The sequence below is a fragment of the Engraulis encrasicolus genome, chromosome 24 (assembly GCF_034702125.1).
Source record: "Engraulis encrasicolus isolate BLACKSEA-1 chromosome 24, IST_EnEncr_1.0, whole genome shotgun sequence".
Classification (NCBI taxonomy): Eukaryota; Metazoa; Chordata; class Actinopteri; order Clupeiformes; family Engraulidae; genus Engraulis; species Engraulis encrasicolus.
Window position 1 is genome coordinate 47,286,454 of NC_085880.1, and position 14,202 is coordinate 47,300,655.

The window sequence follows — 14,202 nt, forward strand, 5'->3', positions numbered from 1 at the left end:
GCTGTGCTGTGCTGTACTTCATAACCACATTTGTTTATTTTTCCCTCCTACTGTTACTCCACCTTCCTCCTCCTCCTCCTTCCTCCTCCTTTTCCTCATCATCTTCCTCCTCCTCTTCCTCATCATCTTCCTCCTCTATCCTCCTCCTCCTCATCATCTTCCTCCTCCATCTTCCTTCTCCTTTTCAACTCCTTCACCCCACATAATGTGTGCCACTTCTCCCTCCTCCTAATGCACATTTCTCTAAATCCCCCAACTCCATTCTTCTCCACTCCTCCATCTCGTTTCACCCTCTTCCTCCTCTTCCTCCATTCTCATCCTCCTCCTCTTCCTCCTCCTCATCCTCATCTATGCTCATCATCATCTTCCTCCTCCTCCACCTTCCTCCTCTTCTTCCTCATCCTCATCATCTTCCTCCTCCTCCTCATCATCATCTTCCTCCTCCACCTTCCTTCTCCTTTTCAACTCCTTCACCCCTCATGCGGCCACCTCTCCCTCCTCCTAAACCTCATGTCTCTAAATCCCCCAACTTTATTCTCCTCCACCCCTCCATCTTGTTTCACCATCCTCCTCCTCTCTCACCCTCTTCCTCCATCCTCCTCTTCCTTCTCATTCATCCTCCTCTACCCTCCATCTCTTCACCCTCCTCCTCCTTCTCCCTCTATCCTCTTGCTCCTCCTCTTCTTCCTCCTCCTCCCTCTCCTCCCTCTATCCTCCTCCTCTTCCTCTATCTTCCTCCCCCACCTCCTCCTCATCCTCCTCCACCTTCTCCTCCCTCTCCACCTCTTTATCCTCCTCTTCCTTCTCCTCCTCCTCCACCACCACTATCCTCGCCTTTCTCCTCCTCTTCTTCCACCCCCCTCCTCCCCCACCTCCTCCTCCTCCATCCCCATTTTCCTCCTCCATCATCCTTCTCCTCTTCCTCCTCCTCTTCCACCTCCTCCTCCACCTCCTTATCCTCCTCTCCCACCTCCACCTCCTCTATCCTCATCATCCTACTCCTCCTCCTCCTCATTCCTCTTCACCTCCTCCTCCTCTATCCTCATCCTCCACCTCCTCTATCCTCATCCTCCTCCTCCTCTTCTTCTACCTCCTCCTCCTCCTCCTCTATCCTCTTCTCTCTCTATCCTCCATCTCTTCACCCTGCTCCTCCTCCTCCTCCTCCTCTATCCTCCTCCTCCCCCTCCTCCTCCTCCTCCTCCTTTATCCTCCTGCCTCTACTCCTCCTCCACCTCCCTGCTGTTCCTCCTCCTCCTCTTCATCCTCCTCCTCCTCCTCCTCCTGCAGGTTCTACTTCACCCTGAAGAAGAAGACCTCCTCCATGTCTCTGACCGTGAGTCCGTGTGGCGCCCCCATCGAGTGGAGTCTGGCGGCCCGAACGCTCAAGGACAAGCCCCCCAAAACCCTCCACTGTGAGTTAGACCCAAAACCCTCCACTGTGGGTTAGACCTAATACCCTCAAGGACAGGCCACCCAAAAGCCTCCACTATGAGTGAGCGAGGGGACGAAGGCAGACGAGAGAACAACACAGACACACGCACGCACGCACGCACGCGCACACACACACACACACACACACACAGACACAGACACACACGCACACGCACACACACACACACACACACACACACACACACACACACACACACACACACAAAACCCCACCCCAGCTATTGCAGACAAGAGAACAACACAGACACACACACTAAAAAAGAACCCATACGCCCCTCAGCTATAGCGTTTCCCTAGGAAAACAACATGTATAAACACTCATAAATGCTTTTTTAATTAGGTAAACAAGCCAGTTAAAAAGAGGGTCCTGCCTGGCCCTTATTTGTTTTAGATGGGGCCAGAGATCTGCTCTCTCCCTCTTCTCTACGACTCCCTACTTCTTTCTTTCTTTCCCTCTGTGTCGTGTCGCCCACCCGTACTCTCCTTCTTTCCCCCTCTCTCTCCCTCTTCTCTTTACTCTACGACTCCCTCCTTCTCTCTTTCTTTCCCTCTGTGTCGCCCGCCCGTACTCTCCTTCCTTTACCCTTTCTCTCCCTCCTCTCTTGACTCTACGACTCCCTCCTTCTCTCTTCCCCTCCTTCTCTCTATACTTCTCTCTTTCTGTGTCGCCCTCCCATACTCTCCTTCTGTCCCCCTTTCTCTCCCTCCTCCTGCCCCCCCCTCCTCCTCTGTATACTTCGTTCCCGCTCTCCCTCCCTCCCACACCCTCTCAAGGACCATCTCTCTCTAGGATAACGACTAAATTAGGATAATCCTTTGAACTCATTGCAACCATAATGTATTTCAAGATCAATCATAGATCAATCACAGTGATATGACTTCAGTTTAAAATCAAATGCATTGCAGTTTTCCCCTTATCGCAATACTGCATTTTCACTCCATATTCCACATAGTGTGCCAGCTGTAGCCTAGTGGTTAGAGAGCTGGCCCTTCAATCTAGGGGTTGCAGGGTCGAATCCCCCCTGACCTCTCCCTACATCTCCATCCATGGCTGAAGTGCCCTTGAGCAAGGCACCTAACCCCACATTGCTCCAGGGGCTGTAACCAATACCATGAAAAATAATAACTGTAAGTTGTTTTGAATAAAATGAAAGCGTCAGCTAAGTGTAAGGTAATATAATGTAATAGGCTAAAGTCTACACAACAAAAGGTCTGACCAGGGAGCGGACAAAACACATGACCAGATAAAAAGAGAGAAAAGTCCACTGCAACCTAGATTTTTNTTGCTCCCACTTATTTGATTTTTTTTGTTCCGTGACGCTTTGGTTAGAAAGAAGGGTTTCTACATGAAACATCACAGAAAAATAAAAATTGAGTGTCTCTTTCTATCACTCTGTCCATATTCCACACCACGTTACTCCGACCGGCTCAGCAGATGCCGGGCCGAACGAAGGGACCAGATTTTCAAATGAAAGCGTCAGCTAAGTGTAATGTAATATAATGTAAGTGTAAGGTAATGTAATGTAATAGGTTAAAGTCTACACATCCAAACGTCTGACCAGGGAGCGGACAAAACAAATGACCAGATAAAGAGAGAAAAGTCCACTGTAACTAGGATTTTTTTTTGCTCCCACTTATTTGATTTTTTTTGTTCCGTGACGCTTTGGTTAGAAAGAAGGGTTTCTACAAAAAAACATCACTGAAAAATATCCTGATTCATTTTCTCTTTGTATCACTCCATATTCCACACCACGTTACTCCGACCGGCTCAGCAGATGCCGGGCCGAACGAAGGGACCAGATTTTTATTTGGTTCTCTTCTCTTCACAGGCTGAGTAGAGGGCTCATGCAGTCTAGAGTTACACACGAGCACCAGATTGTTTATGCAATACTGTGCTTTTGTCCCCCTGGCTCTACTCGGGAGTGCTCCATGGAAACGCTAAGTGATTGCCTTCCCTTGCCTTCTCTGTAGGGATGGACTGGAACAAAAACCAACCTTACCTTCCCCTCTCTTCCCTTGCCGTGCCTTCCCTTGCCTTGCTTTCTCTGCAGGGCTGGGCTAGAACCACAAACCGGCCCGGGCATAGACCGGCCTCTCACCCCCACCCCCACCCCCACAATACAGTTTTGATAGGCTCAGTCCACGGTATATTAACCCCTTAGCGCAGAACCTGTGTTATAACCTTACTGTCACCAAAATTGTAATGGCTATGGAGTGCTCCATGGTAAAGTTAAGTGATTGCCTTGCCTTGCCTTGCTGTGCTTTGCTTTCTCTGCAGGGCTGGTCTGGAACCAAAAACCAGCCGGGAATAAAGCGGCCCCTCATCCCCACCCCCATAATACAGTTTAGATGGCCTCACTCATAGACTATTAACCCGTTAAAACGCGGCGTCATATATTTGTTGTTTCCAGAATTGCAATGACCGAGTCATAGTGCCTTAGAATATGTCATAGTAGAGTAATACTAGCCTCGCAAGCCATCCTACATACTTCCGCCAAAGGATTGGCTCCACTACTGTAGTCTGGCCGTGCTCCTGCCCTGGGCGTCAACACATAGATTCTGGTTCACCAGGAAACTGTGGAGTGCTTGGAGCAGTAGAATTTTGATCGCAACGCCCCCCCAGAAAACAGCCAATTAGCGAATACGCCCCCCACGTGTGGGCGAAAGGGGGAGGACGCTCGTGACAATGACGTACACATCTGCGCCAGAGCCATTGGTCTGCGCTATGTTGTTGTTGAGTAACTGCCAACGATTGGGTGAGAGGTGTCCAATAATTTCAAACCATAACTGAGTGCAAACTTCCTGCTTCCTACAATCGCTTCAGAGCAAACAAATGCCAGACCATGAATACGAAATGAAATGATAGTATTATGGGATGGTCAGGACCAGGCTAGAGTAATACTATGGTAGTTAACCTTTTAATGTCTATTACAGCGTGCCTCAGATGGTAGGGCGTTATGGCGCTACGAAAGCGCCGATGGGCCTCCCCATCTAAGTTGTGGACCGGTCTCTAAGGGAGAATTTGAAACCACCAACAACCAAAAAAACAAAAGTATGGACCCCTGATGACTGTCGGCCCCATCGGGACAATGCCCCGTATGACAGATGGCCAGTCCCACCCCATTAGGACAATGTCCTGTATGCCAGCTGACCAGTCCAGCCCTGCCTCCTCTGCCTCCTCTGCCTATTCACCAGTGTGACATCAGGGCAGGTGGCCAATGGGGGCAGGGGAGGAGACTAGAGATGGAGCACAAAAACACATCACTCTCACTGGCAGAGATCAGAATCAGCCCAAACGCCATTTCCTCTTCAAAAGAGGATTTTAGCTTAAGTCACTTCAAGAGTTGAAAAGGATGGTAGTCTACCGTGTGTGTGTGTGTGTGTGTGTGTTTGTGTGTTTGCGTGTGTCTACGTGTGTGTGTGTGTGTGTGTGTGTGTGTGTGTGTGTCTACGTGTGTGTGTCTATGTGTGTGTGTGTGTGTGTGTGTGTGTGTGTGTGTCTACGTGTGTGTGTGTGTGTGTCTACGTGTGTGTGTGTGTGTGTGTGTGTGTGTGTGTGTGTGTCTACGTGTGTGTGTGTGTGTGTGTGTGTGTGTGTGTGTGTGTGTGAGAGAGAGTTATGGCAGAGATGTGTTTGATTCTACCCTCACGTAAATGTTTATCCTGACATTTAACTGCTGATATGAAATCTCTGCATGACATTTAACATGCTTGAAAAGCTGTTCCCAAATATTTACATATACCTTGCAAAACTGTACACACACACACTAGATACAGGCCCATCGGTGGATTAAAACTATGATAAGAATCAGCATTTGGAAATGCTCAGCTGGGGAAAGAGAGCCAATGTCAGGCCAAATCCCAAATCCTCGCGGGTTTAGCGGATAAAAACCATCCTCCCTTTCCCCCTGTACAGTATCTTGATAAATACACTAGTGCAAACTGGTGTCAGGGCCGCCGACAGCTTTGGCTGGGCCCAGGACAAAATCATTTGAAAGGGCCCCCCAGTTTTAAAATATATTTGGTCAGCACTCTTAAAAGAAGAAAAACTTGTTGGGCTTAAGCCTGCTCCAACCTTTATGAAAGGGCTCTCCCCATCCAATACATACAATCCAATAACAACACAATTCTGGGCCCCCCTCTCTCCCTGGGCCTGAGACAATTGGCCCCTTTGTCCCCCCCATTAGCTTCCCTGCTTGTGTGTCAAGATAACATCTTCTTAGGTAATCTGTGTGAGTGTGTTCATTCTCCAGCAAGGGGAGGGAGGGGGGATTGTGAGCATTATGAAATCATAAAGTGACATATAAATCATTTAGACGGTGAACTCAGAGGGTCCCCTATGCACGGTCTTTAATAATGCCCTTTGATTACGCAGGCGCTGACTAAAATGACATCCATAATGATGATGTTTTTTTCATTAAAAAGGGGAAAAAAGAACTGGTTACATGATCCAAATATATGAAGCTATGCTTTTGATTAGCAGTACGGCTAATTAGGTTGAGTTTTTAACTTCTCTGCTCTGCTTCTCTGCTCTGTTTCCCTCTCTCTCTCTTTCCTGTCTCTCTCTCTGCCCCTCTCTCACCGTCTCTCTTTGTCTCTCTCTCTGTCTCTATTTCTCTCTCTCTCTTTCTCTCTCTCTCTCCCCCCCTCTCTCTCTATGTCTCTCTCTCCCCATCCTCTCTCTCTCTCTCTTTCTCTGTCTCCTTTCCTTTCCTTTCCTTTCCTCTCTCTCTCTCTCTGCCTCTCTCTCTCTCTCTCTCTCTCTCTCTCTCTCTGTCTCTTTCTCTCCTGCAGGGAGTTCTAAGAAGAGCATGCCAGAGGTCTGGTGGCGTGGACCCGGCACCGAGGCCAAGCTGCACAGCTACACGGGCAACTCCGCGGACACCTACAGGGGTCCTGCCTACGCGCCCGCCTCCATCTACATCCTACGCCTCAAGTCCCAGGAGCAGGACACAAGCGCCTCCCTCTACCTCCATGACGGGCCCGGCTCCGGCTCCGGCTCCGCGGGGCCCTTCCCCAAACTGCCGTCCGACCCGCGGGTCCACACGTTCGGGGTGGGCCTCACCAGCGTGACCCTCAGCTGGAACCCAAGTACCTCGGTGACGCAGCCGAGTCACCACGGCCATCACGTCAAACACCTCTACGACTACTGCGTCCTCGTCAACCACGAGCACAACTACAGGAGCCTGTGTGCCGCCCGCGAGGGGCTCAAGAGGGAGAGGGAGAAGGAGAGGGAGGGGAGGAGGGAGAGGAAGGAGAAGAGAGGAGGAGGAGAGGGAGAGGAGGAGGTGGAGGAGGACACCGCCTGGCCCATGCTGAAAGACTGGTGGTGGCAGCAGTGGGACGCGTTCGGGGAGCTCCCGTCCGCGTCCGTTTCCGAAGATGTCGGCGAGATGTCGGGGTGCGCCTGTCGGGGCGTGGAGAGCGTGTGCACCGTCTCCGAGCTCCTCCCGGACACCCAGTACTACTTCGACGTCTTCGTGATCGACAGGCTCAACGGCACCAGCGCCGCGTACACCGGCACGTTCGCCCGCACGCACGAGGAGGCCAAGCCGGCCGTCATCGCGCTGAAGGAGGGAGAGCCGCGGGTGGCCATGCTGCCTGTCGCCCGAACCAGCACCAGCAGTAGCAGCAGCAGTAGCAGTAGCAGCAGCAGCAAAAGAAGCAGTTCAACCTCGATGGTGTTCAGCTTCCGGCCGCGCGGCTGGCAACAGACCGGCCTGCTGACGCTGCAGAGCTGCAACGCCACCCAGAGGCTGCGCGTGGTGGTGACCGGCCGAGGGAAGGTGCTCTCCACACAGGAGGTGGGCGACCAGCAGCTAGCACAGATCTGGCTGCAGGGGGCGCCGTCCTACCTCATCAGGCTGGAGGTCGCGGCGGCGGAGGGGGAGGGCGCTGTCATGGCAACCATGTCATTGGGCGGCCGAACGAGAGCTGTGGCTGCTGCTGTCGGGAACGGGAACGGGAACGTGAACGTGAACGGGAACTCCAAGATGGCGGTAAAGCTCCAGGCGTCGTCGGCGTACCACAAGCAGGCTCCTCCAGCGCTGCCCGCCACGCTCCAGATGAAATCCTTCAACAAGCTGCGGACCTGCAGCTCCGTCACGCTGGCCTGGATGGGCACGGAGGAGCGCAGCCTCTACTGCGTCTACCGCCGCCGGCTGACGTCGGACGACAACGCCGCCGGAGGGAAGAAGCGGGAAGGGAAGAAGAAGAAGAACGCTGGCGCAGACCGGTGCCTGGCGCCGGAGACGCGACCGGACTCGGAGAGGGTGCTGTGCAAGTACTTCCAGGAGCTTAACCCTCGACGCGCCGTCACCACGGCCGTCATCGCGGGGCTGGAGCCCGGAGCCACGTACCTGCTGGACGTTTACCTCATCAGACGCTGGGGGATCCCAGTGAAGTACCACAGCAAGGTGGTGCGGACGCGACGCGAGTGCTGAAGACGGGAGTGATGGCGGAAGAGGAGGTGGGGGAGGAGGTGGAGGTGGTGGTGGTGGAGGTGGAGGAGGTGCTCCTACCAGTGTTGCCAGATGTGTCTGACCAAAACTCGCCCAAAAGCTTCTCAAAAAACGCCAAATTGCGCTGAATTCCGCCCAAATTCAACAAATTACATTGACTTCTATGGGCCCAAAACGGCTGAAAAAAAAAAAACGCCAAATGGCCAATTTTTCCCGTTTTTACCCGCAGACGCTCATCCCAAGTAGCCCAATTGGGAGGGCACCTGTCCAATCTGGCAACACTGACTCCTACCTCTCCCTGTCGGTAGCTAGAGAGACTCACTGCAGAGAAAACGATTGACAAAGACATTGTCATGATTAAGCCATTCTTATTGGAGAGAGAGAGAGAGAGAGAGAGAGAGAGAGAGAGAGAGAGAGACTGAGGGATTGACTGTTTGTTCTATGCCACTATACTATTGGTCACATCAGACCAGCCAATCAAATCCATCTGAAGTGAAAAAGAACCTGCAACACAAAAACAACAACAACAACAACAACAACTATAACAACAACAACAATAACAACAGAATGGGACCTCACACCAGCAAAACAAGATGCATTCTAGAACATGTACTGTACATTACTGACTCGACTCCCACTGTGCTCCTCTCGCTTGGTTGCCGTTGTTCATAAGATATCAGGCTAATATACCGTACCGTACTGTACAGCTGACGTGCCAGTGTTTTCTGTGTTTATTATTAATTAATGAATTACTCAACTCTGTGTCAACAACGCAATTGATATGAGCAATATGTCGTCGTCTAACACTTGACTGCTCCAGACAGACATGCAAAGGACTGAGCCAGCTAGGCTATGCAAGCAAAAAACTGCCCACGGACTATAATTGCAAACGACCGACCAGCAGAAGGCTTTTTATATTCTTTTTTCTCAAGAGGGAAGACCGTGTAACTACTCTAACTCTTTAGTTTTTCAGCAGAGTGAGGATCTCAGATCCACGTGTAAGCTATGGTGCAGAGCCAGGCACTCTACGGAGAGAGAGCGAGAGAAGAGGCAATTAGCTTTGTGCTACGTTAGTGTGGTGTGGTGGTGTCTCTTGTTGATTCTGCATTCGCATGTAGCAGATGAAATAAATTTAGCAGTTCGCCTCATCATAGACTTTGATGTAACTTTTGTGCTTCGCTTTGACATGCCAATAAACTTGCACTCATCGTCTGTGCATTGTGATCAACCAACCGTGGAAGCTGGGTTTTCTTTTTGTTGTTGTTTGTTTTGTTTTGATTTGATTTTAAAAGCCGTCAACTCTTGATCAAAGCATCTGTTGGATGAAGGGCTGTGATTACTACTGTGTTAGCTTTCCTCCCCCTCTATAAACAAATCATTTCTTAACAAGAGCGATGTAATTTGTTATACATTGTTCCGCCTAATTGGTTAAATAGGAGATGAACTTGAGGATGAAAAGAAATCATCACACGTCATTAGGCTAAGCCACGACATGTAGGCCTGGACTGGTACTTCAGTGACTTTTCTGGGGAAGATATAAACACATTTCTTTAACGATGTTACTATAAAGGGGGTGTTATAGTTGAAACTATAGCAAAGATGACAGAATTGGGGTTGATAATATAATGTAATTATCCATTCTCTTTTGTGGAAAGTTGAGCACTCACCAAAGTCGGGTGGTCTATGCATAATTCTTCATTAAAATAGCCACAACACCACTCAAGAATCTGAAAAAGACACTGAATATGATTTTTTCGTATACAGCCATCAAAATGCATTTACAGATAAACTCATTCAGCCTACTACGAGTTCAGCAGATGGACCAGAACAGTTTTATCTATGCATAATTCTTCATTAAAATAGCCACAACATTTACAATTTACAATCTGAAAAAGACCCTGAACATGATTTTTTTCTTATAATGAACAGGAAGAAAGGAGTCGCACACTGGAGCTGAATGCAGAATCAAAAACTGTATTAAACAAAGCAGAAAAAAGTAAATAAAACCGACAGACAGGGGACAAACGTTTCGGATCTAGCCCATCATCAGTGTTCCCAGTTTGGTTCCCAGTAAGAACACTGATGATGGGCTAGACCTGAAACGTTTGTCCCGTCTGTCGGTTTTATTTATTTTTTGGGTTTTAATTTAATACAGTTTTTGATTCTGCATTCAGCTCCAGTGTGCGACTCCTTTCTTCCTGTTCATTATACTGCTCTTGGAATTACGCACCGAGCGATACGCTCAGGATAAGACATTGGCGCGGACGCCACCCCACCATTACTATTTTTTCTTACACAGTGAAAATGCATTTAATGGTTAACTCATCAACTACAAGTTAAACAGATGGACCAGGACAGTTTTAACATTTTTACACCGTTTCACATTCTATATTTTATGTCATATGAGATTATGTCTTTATGTCTCAACATGTGTATTTTGTGGGATGTCGACATGATTCATCCAACACATCATCTCTCTTTTTTAGAAGGTCATCTCACAGCTGAGGAGATAAGATTTGTATTCTCATAATAGTGTTTTTGTGTTTTACTGTGTTTTTGTGTGTGTGTGTGTTTGTCTGTGTGTGTGAGTGTGAGTGTGAGTGTGTGTGTGTGTGTGTGTGTGTGTGTGTGTGTGTGTGTGTGTGTGTGTGTGTGTGTGTGTGTAGGCCTACCACTCGGAGTGTCTAGTACACGTCTAGAAATGTCAAGAAAATGTCTAGTTTGCTCCGTTTGTTTTAGTGCCTATCCAGTAGCCTACATCTATCTCCCATTTTCTTGATGCACAGCACAACAGTAAGTAGCTGAGAATTCACATTCACATTTTGGGCAGTCATGGGTGAGCGGTTACAGCGTCAGACTTGCATCCCAGAGGTTGCCGGTTCGACTCCCGACCCGCCAGGTTGGTGGGGGGGGGGGGGAAATCAACCAGTGCTCTCCCCCATCCTCCTCCATAACTGAGGTACCCTGAGCATGGTACCGTCCCACTGCACTGCTCCCCATGGGGCGCCACTGAGGGCTGCCCCCTTGCACGGGTGAGGCATAAATGCAATTTCGTTGTGTGCAGTGTTCACTTGTGTGCTGTGGAGTGCTGTGTCACAATGACAATGGGAGTTGGAGTTTCCCAATGGGCTTTCACTTTTCACTATTTTGATAAAAGAAATACAGATACCAACAAACTATCCAAAGGGTATGCATAGGGAATTATAGGCATAGGCCTATCTCATGGTTATGGATGCAATGTAGAACACACACACACACACACACACACACACACACACACACACACAGTACTCCTTGCACTTGCTCCCTTAAATATTGCACAGAGGGTTTCTCCTAAAAACATATAACAATTTAAAGATTAACATTAATTGTTAACATTTCATGGTAATGATTCAAGTTAAGGATATAAAAATACATAGAAAGCACATTCATAAATTCACCCAAACGAATGTGTTCCCATTGTGGGAGAGACCAGAGCCATCTAATATCAGAGTTACGCCACTCCCATAGACCTCTATGGACCAATCTTTCCACAGCAATGGCGGCTCTTATGGAGCCTCAAGGAGCGTTAACATGGAAATCCCCATTGACTTTAGTTCTATTAGAAGTTACTTAGTTCCAGGAGGTGGCCGTAGAACACAGAAAATGTGGTAAAGGTAATGTAATTTGTTTGTACTTAATCTTTGTTTGGTATGTGATGGTTCTGTGCAGAGGTGGAAAGTAACTAATTACTTTACTCGTGTTACTGTAATTGAGTAGCTTTTTTGTGTACTTGTACTTTTTAAACTACTTTTTAAAATTTGTAATTTTACTTTTACTTAAGTACATTTTCTTTCGAGTAATGTACTTCGGTACATTTTACAGCACAAGCGTTACCGAGTAATTGAAAAAAAACAAAAAACGGAAAAAGCGGAAAAAAACGTGTTCTGATATTGTTTAAAGTTTAGGATGCTGAGCGTTGTGCCCATGCGCCGGCAGCTCTAGAATTCTAGCCTAGTTTATAAAGAGTTGGCGCGTGCGACCAGTGTCTCTCACCCAAACGATGATGGCTGACATTAGTCCGGCAGCCAAAAGCCAAATATCAGCCGAACCCAGTTTCGTCTGATAAAGTTTTTTTCTTTGCAGTTTGTGGTTGCTTAAGGTGTACCTATTAAGATTCCAGACGATGCCCGGTGATATCCCTTGAGCATTTTCAGATATTGAGCCTTTTATGCTTGATGTGCTGCAGCCATAGATTACAACAGTGTTTGGCTCCCAATTCATGTTATGCTGACCAAATACCCTATACCATACTTATTTTGTGTTTGTTTACATGGTAGGATGTGTATAAGAACAGGTGGTGAGGTATGGACATCAGTGGGGGTGGGGTCATGCATGTTTGGGGGCGGGGCATTCACCCAAAAAGCCTGATTTTCCAAGTCGGAGACACAAAGGCCAACATTTCACCAAACGTGGCTTTATATCTCATAGTGGGTTGTTTGGTTTTGCTGTTTGTAGTTGTCCAACACTTACCCATCAGGATAAGAGTGGGTGATGTGCCAATTTCAGATATTAACCCTTTCATGTTGATTTCGCTGCAGCCATAGCCCACATGCTTTTGACAGCTTCATAATTGCACTATGATTAACCATAGAGCATTCTGAGTGGTAGGCCTGCCACATCAAAGTTGAGAAAGTGTCCTCGTACCAAATAAAGTTTAGACAATTACATAACTAGCTGTTTGTCAAGCAGAAATATGTAACATTTAGGCGAATATTGGTGGTGTCAGCTTAGACATACCCAGAAAGGATTACTAATTCAACACAGAATTTCACCATTTCATACATTGCTATTTACTCTTCCTGTGCTGTTGTAACACAAAATAAAAATTGTAAGTAATAATTACATAATTTTTGGCTGATTATTTGTTTGCCTACAAAGTACATAATTTCAGTGGTGGTCGTATTAACATGGAAAGAGATCAAATTAAAAATGTAAATCCACAAAATGACATTGTAATTGACCTTTTACCAGCCCATGCCATATCAGGGTGTGACACTGCGGCATCCTATTTTGGTATTGGTAAAGGCTTTGTTATCAAGACCCTAAAAGCTGGATATCACTTGACATCAATTGGTAATGTGCTGGCACCATTCCAACAACTTTCCAGTAGGGCTGGTAAAATAATATTCGAAATTTGAATATTATTCGAATATGGAAAAAATATGTATATTCGAACGCAAAATATAATTTACAAAAATAATTTACGAAATATATTGCGCAGGGCAGCGCGCGCATTGATTCTCCTAAGTGTCCATGGTGCGTCCCTTACTGGCCTGTGTGTAGCTGCTGCAGTCACATGTCACAACAAGGAAGCAAGGCGAGTTGCTTTGATAGAGAGTAGCTTCGTGCAGATTGTTTTGACATTTGAGTTCTTATTGCTGTTCGAACCACATTGTAAGAAGTTGTCGTCTCTCGTGAATGACTTACAACGTGGAGCTCTACACCCCCACTCCAAACTATGCACGGAATAAAAGTGAGCCGAGTGATAAAGTGGTATGGAAGCTGGCGAGGTGTGAGTTAGCACCATGAAGTTGCAATATAGCTTTTTTGTAGCTACAGATAAGTGACTGGTCTTTACATTTTTTTTGCACCGTCCGACACAAATGCTGGCTTAAGATAAGGCGACAAGAGGCAGTCACGAATTGCTTGAATTGGGCACGAGATGCACGAGACCAAAGCAGGGGGCATCAAGGAATTTGTCAAAGCAGCAATGGAATCAAGCGAGGTACAGCCCAAATTTTAGTTGGAGAGGTTCGGTGACGCTAGTGTGTGGGTGTGGGTGTGGGTGAGTGAGAGAGAGGGAGCGCGCATCCGCGAAGGTGCCGTTGTGAAAGACTATCTGGGTCCCCTGTACCAACTCCAGGTGATTGAAACACAGCGTTTGGTCAAAACGAAAGTATATCAATCCTGGTCTGAATGAATACGTGTGACGGAGGTTATCTTGCACCTGTTCACCCCCCTCGGGGATCGAACGTGCGACCTCGTCAACTACAACGGTTCGGAATGGGAGACACAGTACGATACCGTTGGGCCGAGAGACTAGTCTCTCGGCCCAACGGCACGAGACTGTATGAGGCTATCGGAGGGAGGTTTTACCAACGTTCTACGCCAACTCTGTGCTAGTTAGCCTCCGTTACACTCTCCCCCTTAAACCTCACTCCCATCCCGGGTCAGCGGCACCACTGTGACGGAGGTCATCTTGCACCTGTTCACCCCCCTCGGGGATCGAACGTGCGACCTCGTCAAC

The 14,202-nt window shown here is 47.9% G+C and overlaps 1 protein-coding gene across 1 annotated transcript in view; it reads left to right on the top strand.

The window, feature by feature from the left end:
* The window catches only part of ndnfl (neuron-derived neurotrophic factor, like), a 21,958-nt gene extending 14,063 nt beyond the window's left edge, over positions 1-7,895 (top strand). Inside the window, exons 2-4 of the mRNA XM_063191316.1 lie at positions 1,288-1,412; positions 6,247-7,394; positions 7,446-7,895. Of these exons, the coding sequence (XP_063047386.1) occupies positions 1,288-1,412; positions 6,247-7,394; positions 7,446-7,895 (1,723 nt within the window). The remainder of the gene's footprint in view (positions 1-1,287; positions 1,413-6,246; positions 7,395-7,445) is intronic.
* Positions 7,896-14,202: the final 6,307 nt, after the last annotated feature.